Source organism: Sinocyclocheilus grahami, unplaced genomic scaffold (genome assembly GCF_001515645.1).
Source record: "Sinocyclocheilus grahami isolate Dianchi unplaced genomic scaffold, SAMN03320097.WGS_v1.1 scaffold1191.1, whole genome shotgun sequence".
In the NCBI taxonomy this organism is placed as follows: Eukaryota; Metazoa; Chordata; class Actinopteri; order Cypriniformes; family Cyprinidae; genus Sinocyclocheilus; species Sinocyclocheilus grahami.
Genome location: NW_015506370.1, coordinates 485,971 through 495,167, shown reverse-complemented (window position 1 = coordinate 495,167; position 9,197 = coordinate 485,971). Strand labels below are relative to the sequence as shown.

Sequence of the window (9,197 nt, the reverse complement as noted above, 5' to 3'; positions counted from 1 at the left end):
AAAAAAAATAACTGAAATGATTTTAGCAAATGGCTGCAATATAACAAAGAGTGAAAAATTTAAGGGGGTCTGAATTCTTTCCGTACCCACTGTATATAAACTGCATTTATTCAAAATAGAAGTCATTTGTAATAATATACACAACTGTTCACATGTTTGGGGAACCATTACTCGACCCCTTGGATTCAGATGTTTATATTTATATAAAATGTGAAAAAAAATCAGATATAAAACCAGAAGTGCTGTCTATGAATTTTTTAAAAGGATGATCATATATGGCTACATTTACAGTAGAAATAAAGAATGGTCATATTAATGTCCATTGGAACATAATTAAAGGCTGAAAGGATTAATACCATAATCACTGTCATAGAGTGAATAATCACAACAGAGACAGTGTTATGTTACTTTTAATGGCTAAATAAATACATTAAAAGTGAGGACCCTCTACACAAGCTGCAGACTCTCCTCATATCTTCTCATCTTCATTCCCACCAAGTCATTCAACTCTTCCTCTCTCCTTCCGGCTTCTTCCTCTTTTCTTCTCTCTCTTCAAACCCTTTCTTTTCTCTGTTGTGTCTCTCTTTCCTCCAGCTCTCTCAAGAAGGCCAAAACCTCACTCTCTCCTGAGAAATTTCATTACAGGTTACAGGCAACATGATTACATTAAAGAGACATCTAGATGAGGAGTTTACACTGACCATGCTGGAAATGGTCAAAAAGTAGCAGCTGTTTCCTGTATTCTATCTCTCAGACAGATCATAAAAGAGCAGAAGGACTTATTTGGATCTCTTGAATCACTTTTTATACCATATAACAGAAAATATTAATATTCAGATAATAGTAAAACCTATTATTGTCACAGTTATGGACTGTTTGCTGTGTTTTCTCCTTCTGTGCCCATATTTGGTTATGTTCCTGTTCTCGTTTTGTCATTATTAGTTGATCCTCCTCACCTGTCTGTCACTCGTTAGCAGCCCTATATAAGTTGTATTCAGTTCAGTGTTTCTTTGTCTGGTCTCGTCGAAGTTACCTGTGTGTGTGTCTGCTGTTTTCCCTAAAGTGGATTACTCTTATGTGGATTATTAAAGACGGTTTACCTTTATCTTCTTTGTGTTCGTTCGTTTCTCCTTCACCACACCGTGACAGAAGACCGGACCTAGAAAATAAATGAGGGGAAACACCCCGCTATACTTTTTGTGTTTTGAAAGTTTTTTCTTTTTAATTATGAATGACCCTGCTGGAGCAGTCGGATCGCTCTCTCGAGGACTTCTATCAAATTACACGCACTACCCAGACAACTGCCTCTGCTCGTTCTACCGAGCTGGACTGAACAACACCACACGAGAGCAGAGCTGACGGAGAGCCAGAGCCCACTGCGACCGAGCCATCGCCAGAGAGAGCGACAGAGCTGAGGATCGTCCCGGAGCCCGAGCCTGTGGCATCAGACCAGGTGCGAGAGCCGGCAACTGAGCATGCGACGGTGGATTATGCTAAGGAGTGCAAAAGCCTCTGCACCACCGCTGAGGCAGGACTCGGGAGATTTAATAGATTTTTTTTCTGAGTTACCCAGTCTTCCATCATCATCTTCCTGTCCTGATTCGGCCATAGAGGCCGTGAATGAACTGTCTATCTGCCCTGAACTATCTGCCAGTGCGATAACGACCACGGAGGTCGTTCCACTATCGCTGGTGCTCACGGTGCTGGTAGTAGCCTTGTGGTGTGTGAGGGGCTCCGCCTCGGTCGCCGTCTCGGGACTCCCCTCCTCCGGCTACACCTCATCCTTCCGGCTCTGTCAGGCTTCTCCTTCCCTCCGGCTCCACCTCGGTCCTCTGTCGCTTCGGCTCCACCACGTCCTTCCGGATGCCCGCCTTCGCCTCAATCGCCTGAGCCATCTGCTCTGCCTTGGCCCTCCGGATCCTCCCCGTAGCCCTGGTTTGACGGCTCTCCGTCTCCGCCCCGGGCTCCTCCTCCATCTGCTCCGCCGCCGTTGGTCGGCCCCCTGGATGTCTTCTCCCTGGCTCCTCCCTCTGTCTGGTCTGCCCTGGTTCCTACTGTTTCCGCCCTGGCTCCATCCACAATCATCTCCACCCTGGACTCTAATTGTCGTCCTCCTCCCGGGTGTTCGACCTCTGCTGGAATCTCCTCCAGTATGTGTCTGCCTGCCTTCCTACCAGCCCTTTTCCATCCCATTTCCACTCCTTTGTCCTCCTCCTAAGTCACCCTCCGTCCCATCATTTTTCTCCATGGCGCAAGGTCGCGCCTTCCGGAAGGGGGTGAAATGTTACACCCCCATTGGACTGCTTGTTGTGTTTTCTCCCTCTTGTGCCCATATTTGGTTTGGTTCCTGTTCTCATTATTAGTTAATCACCTTCATTGTGTACACCTGTCTGCCCCTTGTTATCTGCCCTATTTTAGTTCCTGTCCATTGAGTTAGTTTGTCGGTTATTGCTTATGTCTCCCTGTGTGTGTGTTGGACTTCTTCATCTTTGGATTATATTAAATGGATTATTCTCTTCAGCCTTCATCGTCGTAAGCCTTTTGTGTGTGCACAGCACAGAAACCATGACAATTATACATACATATATATATATATATATATATATAAAAAATAAGTATAAGTATATCTATGATGGCAGGCAGGTCACTGTTATAAGTGTCTTTGGAAAAGAGCATCTGCTAAATGTCTTAAATGTAAAACATGAGCTGTTTCATAATCATGTTATGATTTACTATGATTTTGTACAGGCCAGCTGGAGATTCAGAAACCAGAATGTCCAGCACTGTCATACCCGTGAACTCTTCAACGCTCGTCATCCAGTTTCAACCACCAACACAAACAACCCCTGCTACGACAAATGCTCCTGTGCATGTTTATGTACAACAGGTGGCACACCACATATCTCAGACAGTAAAGAATTATACAAAGCAGGGGTTTTTTGACTAACAGTAAGAGGAAGGATTTCCAGTTGTATATTTGCTGTAAGCTAAACAATTCAGTGAAGATTGACTGGACTAAAGTCATGATGATTGCTGCTGGAGGCTATTATTCATTTATTTATTCTATGTCAAGTAGTGTATTTTTATCACTCTATATACTTTTCCATCTACGTTAACACATAGCTTTAAAGATCTTGCTAATTTATTAATCTGTTTTATGTGTTTTCCTCCCTATAGGTGAATGCTTCACTTGGAATGAATCTGTAATTCTCTCTTCTTGTCGGACTAGTTCAGATAAACTGACGGCTGCGAGTTGCGAGTCAGGACAACACTGTCTCAGTCCAGTAACTACTCCAAATCTTGTTTATTACACGTGCATAAATATTGTGTGGTTCTGTAACAAAATAAACAAATACAAAAAATGAGTGCATAAAAATATCACAACAGTTGCCTTAAATCAACTAGTAAACAGATTAATAACTACTGGAAGCTATTACACTGTAACACTGCACTGCAGCTGGACTTCAAACGGCCTAAATTGTGCATAAAATGTAGAATACTTTCTACAACTACGTTACAATACAAATATTTTTCTGTGGTAATAAAAATCGACCTAAGCAAACAGTAGCCTTTAAAATGACTTAAAATACATATATAATAGCAATGAAACAATAATAATTAGTTCAAATAAAGTATCAAAAGCAAGTAATCATATGGTTTTATTGGATAAAACTGGTAAAATTGATGTATTATAGACAATATAACGAATGTACATTACGCATTATTACGAATGACTGCAGAGGCACTTTACTGCACGATCTAATCCTTGTTTAATATCGACTAAACATTTCAGTAACACTGCACTGCAGCTGGACTTCAAACGGCCTAAATTGTGCATAAAATGTAGAATACTTTCTACAACTACGTTACAATACAAATATTTTTCTGTGGTAATAAAAATCGACCTAAGCAAACAGTAGCCTTTAAAATGACTTAAAATACATATATAATAGCAATGAAACAATAATAATTAGTTCAAATAAAGTATCAAAAGCAAGTAATCATATGGTTTTATTGGATAAAACTGGTAAAATTGATGTATTATAGACAATATAACGAATGTACATTACGCATTATTACGAATGACTGCAGAGGCACTTTACTGCACGATCTAATCCTTGTTTAATATCGACTAAACATTTCATTCAAATGTCCACTTAATGTTTAATATTTGGCCATTTCTTTATGACAGATAAGCTACAGCCACTGTAATTTCTTTAATACGTTGACATCGAAACGTGTGAACTCAGAGCGAGTGTTTAAACGTTTATTTTGAAATCGCGATGAACAGTTCGCATATCGACAAGGATACTGATGTTTGCGTAGGTTTATAAGTGATTTACCTTACAAGTCTGATGAAATGGCGCACGTTGCGTTCCCAGATGAGCGTTGTAATAAACCCAAACTCACAGCAATATGCAGAGATGGAGTTTGAGACGCTCAACAGATGTGAATGATAACAGTTTGTGTGGAGCAGCATTTACTGTGAATGGAGCTGCTCTGAGACGCACGTGTGTAACCTACACGCATGGAAATGATTAAAGCGCATACATTTAATCGAATCGTAGCATTTGTGAATTCACAATAGCATTATGCTAAGTTCATTATTATTCGACAAGAGTCAAAATGTAATCGAGTATTTTTTTTTAAATTGAGTACTCGATTTGAATCGAGAAATCGTGACCCTATTTTGCGGGTTATCAAATGGGCCCTTCCTCTGTGTTTCGTCCCATGATACCTCAGGGGGCTAGAAGCTAGCATCCTAGTTCAGGATTAGTTTAAGAATTTCAATGACTTATTTGACTATGTGGTCGCAAATGTAGGCTATTGATTGGAAAGTAAACCACTGTCACAGTATTTGTTCTCCCGGGATGTCTTAAAATCGTGGTGAGTAGAAAATGAGATCTGACATTTATTGACTGTTTTATACACTATATCAATACAAACATATCGCAGTATATATTTTCCTCATAATCGTGTACATATAGTGCATATAGTGTGTTTTCCCAATCACCCAGTGTTTAAAAGCCCCAGTCCTTTCAGTTAGTGTTGGTCGGTCCTCAAACCTCATTCCTTGTGTTCCAGTGTCTCCTATGTTCCCCGTGTGATCATTAAAGACTGTGAATTGAAGTTATCTCCGTGTTTCCTCGTTCCTCGCTCCTTGCCTCCCGAGAAGTGTGACATATGTATGTATGTGTCTGTTTGTATACGTACACACAAAGTATAACAGTTTATCCTATGTATATCTATATATTATGAAGAATATTATTGAATGCATACAATACATAAATATATTGTCACATTTTTCAATATATGAAAACTAGCGATTCCTTATGTATACATTAATCAATTGAGTATATTGATTGTTAATGTAAGACAATATATTTTCTCTGGTGCTGCCGTTGTGTGTGATGCGACACATGGGACTCCCACTGTCCATTATCTCTAATGTCCTTTTATGTAGAAAAAAAAAAGAATATGAAAGCAAAGAAAGAAGTCACTTGATCAGATAATAATTGACGGGAGGTTTTATGCCTAATGTTTAGAGTTCTTTACTCGCTTTCTGTACACGGTTTATTCCATGTTGTTGTTTTTATTATTATTTTATTTTACAAGAGAACTCGCGAAGTCTTGATTTACTACGAATGTGTAAAATAGATAAACAAATGCATAAACGCATCTCCGACTGGTTTGTCTGTGTAGCCTATAAGAATAGGCCTATGTCGTGCAATAATAATTCACAATATTGTTGCACTTAATGGCATTTTAGTCTGCGTTTTCTGTAAATCGTGGTAAAGAAAAAGCATGATAGAAGTTAGTTTTTGGTCAGAAAAATATAATGGACACATTCTAATATATGGGGACAATTTAAAGCAGCATTACACTTTTATTTATTTTTAGTAATTTTTTTGTTGTTGCTTGAAACACCCTTTGCATCCTTTTTGGCCCATGTATATATATACACATATATACACACACATTATATATAGTTGTGACATTCTATATCAAAACGAATTTTAGTGTGTGCAAAATATAAATAACTAAGCTAAAAGTAAACTGTGAAAGACACGGAATATCTTACAATCCAGTAATGATTGTTGTTTATGTCAGGTACAGCAGCAGTAGATAATATATATCCTCCTGCACAACTCTATATGCTCCGTGTTTGTCTGTAATCCAGTCACTTATTTCATGAAACACTCTGAATTTATTATGTTTCTGCTCCACTAAATATAAGGTGACTTCAGAAGCACGAGCGCTGCGCTCAACCCTACATGAGCCAATCACAGCCGTTTAGTGTCAGGGTGGACCAATCACAGTCGGGGTGGTGCTTGTCTTGAGCGTTAAACGGGGTTCACATGTAAATCGAAACTGAAAGTTGGTCGTGTGATAACTGCGCATTTCTGATCGCTGCAAACCAAAGCTTCTGTCTTATCTATAGGTAAGTCCAGTGTGTTTCTTCTTATATCTGATATGATGCTGTCATATAAATGTCACGATATTAGATGTGTGTTTAGTAGACTGAACTCGAGTTTACTGTGAGCTGTTTATTCGAGGAGTCAGGAATGAACAGCGTACGTTTATCATAACATTTATTTATTATATTTCATTATATATATATATATATATATATATACACATTTCTGCGAATTCGAATCCATTGTGAATCACTTCGAAGTCAACTGTTATATATTCATTTTTCTCCCTTGCTTAAAGTGAGAGTAGATGAAGTTTGTGTTTACAGACAAGTGTTATGTATGTAATATTTGCGCGAGTGGAGTGAAGAGTGGACAGTAAATGAAGCGGCAAGCTGCACGAGCCGGGACTCGAACTCGGGTCACCCGCAGCGCAAACGCCCGATCCTCCGCGTTTCTCCCGTTAGAGCGGGACTCTAACTCGGGTCACCCGCAGCGCAAACGCCCGATCCTCCGCGTTTCTCCCGTTAGAGCGGGACTCGAACTCGTGTCACCCGCAGCCCAAACGCCGGATCGTCCGCGTTTCTCCCATTAGAGCGGGACTCGAACTCGTGTCACCCGCAGCGCAAACGCCCGATCCTCCGCGTTTCACCCGTTAGAGCGGGACTCGAACTCGGGTCGCCCGCAGCGCAAACGCCCGATCCTCCGCGTTTCTCCCGTTAGAGCGGGACTCGAACTCGTGTCGCCCGCAGCGCAAACGCCCGATCCTCCGCGTTTCTCCCGTTAGAGCGGCCGCGCCTTCTGTAAAACTACATGACTAGCATCCGCTTTCCGCTGTTTTGCTCCTTGATATTGTGAACTGGTGTTTCTCATCATATTGTGAGTGCGTGCCGTGCACATGACAGGAAGTAAGTGCGCAAGACTGTTCCAGGCAGGACAAATGTCTAAACGCAGTTCACTTAAAGGCGGGATAGTTCACCCTGAAATGAAAATGTTATCATAAATCTGTAATCTATAACAGCAAAGCTTTTCTCTTAAGATATGCTGTTCTTGTTGCCATTATGTGTTGATGCTGTTTTTCTTGTCTTGTCTAACTAATCACCTTTTACTCAAGCTTTGTTACAGCAGCTAAAAGTCCAATATCCATAAAGATACTCAATGTTTGATAGTAAACATGAGTAGTTTCGGCTTTAGATTTGGGAACTGCTAAAACACAAACCGATGATTGCAGACTGTGGTTATGAGTTAATGAATCATATGTCAACATGAACCGTGAATGCTTCAAATTACTAATATTTTTACAGCATTTGTAAATACAAAAAAGTGCATTAGACGATATACAAATCATTTCAATCCGATTAAGCAACCAGTTTAATGGCATTTCTAAGCATTCAAATGCACATGAATAAATAAGCTGTTATTCATTGTATAACATCTGTTAGATTTTTAAAAGTGCATGATCATTTGAATTAAGTTTAAATAATGATTAACAAAACATTAGTTAACATAAATTGAAATGCTTACAACTGTTGTTAATGTTCATTAAGTCCATTAGTAAACAATCACAAGCACATCATCTCATATTTGTAGCTATTTGAATAAATACAGACTAATGATCTGTGAAACAGTATATCATGTTTGTTAATAATTTATAAAAGAAAGTTATTATTGGTTGTAACCCATCTCAAGAGAGATACAGTCATCTGATGATATGCTGCATTAAAAGGTTATATTGTTTTGATCTTTTAAAGTAATTATAAAAGATTTACACAATGTCATACAAACCCTAATTTGGAAAAGCTGAATTTCCATTATCCTTCAGAAATCATTCTAATATGCTTCTTTATTATCAGTGTTGAAAAAAGTTGTGCTGCTTTATATTTTTTGAAAGCTGTGCTACTTTTTTTCAGGACTCTTTGATTAATATATATATAAAAACTGCATTTATTCAAAATAGAAGTCATTTGTAATAATATACACTACTGTTCACATGTTTGGGGAACCATTACTCGACCCCTTGGATTCAGATGTTTATATTTATATAAAATGTGAAAAAAAATCAGATATAAAACCTGAAGTGCTGTCTAAGAATTTTTTTAAAAGGAGGATCATATATGGCTACATTTACAGTAGAAATAAAGACTGGTCATATTAATGGGGTCATATGATGCGATTTCAAGTTTTTCTTTCTCTTTGGAGTGTTACAAGCTGATTGTGCATAGATAAGATCCCTGAAGCTGCAAAGACTAAAGTCTCAAAACCAAAGAGATATTCTTTATCAAAGTTAAGACTCTGCCACGCCCCCCTAAAACGGCTCGTTCTAACACGCCCCCACATATCTACCTCACTATGTGGAAATATTTGCATAACACCGCCCAAATGTGCACGCAAAGAAAGAAGGCGTGGTTTCAGTAACCGCAGTTAGAGTTGAAGCAGCATGTCAGGGAGACGCTGTGTGTTTCTAGGCGAAAGCAAAAGCACTTTATTTGGCCTTCCGGAAGTAGATGCATTTAGGAATCTTTAAGATTACTTACAACAGAACAGCAATGCATTTTATGGACGACCGTTTCGTGAACCTAGGAGAGGAGGTCATTCTGACTTTGCTATGACAATCTGGCGCTTCTGAATCAGCTACTGTTTTGTTATTAGTTTAAGTATTTGCTATTGACTGTTCAAATGCGGAGTTTTGCGCATCGTGTGTGTGTGTGTGCATGCGCATGCGTGTGTGAGAGAGAGAGAGCGAGCAAGCGAGCGAGAGAGAGAGAGAGAGAGAGAGACAGG

General features: G+C 39.3%; 1 protein-coding gene across 1 annotated transcript in view; it reads left to right on the top strand.

Annotated features, from left to right (window-relative positions):
• LOC107567824 (membrane-spanning 4-domains subfamily A member 4A-like) overlaps positions 1–9,197 on the top strand; it is a 28,073-nt gene that overhangs the window by 5,993 nt on the left and 12,883 nt on the right. Inside the window, exon 2 of the mRNA XM_016253602.1 lies at positions 2,749–2,887. Within this exon, the coding sequence (XP_016109088.1) occupies positions 2,774–2,887 (114 nt within the window). The 5' untranslated portion in view covers positions 2,749–2,773. The remainder of the gene's footprint in view (positions 1–2,748; positions 2,888–9,197) is intronic.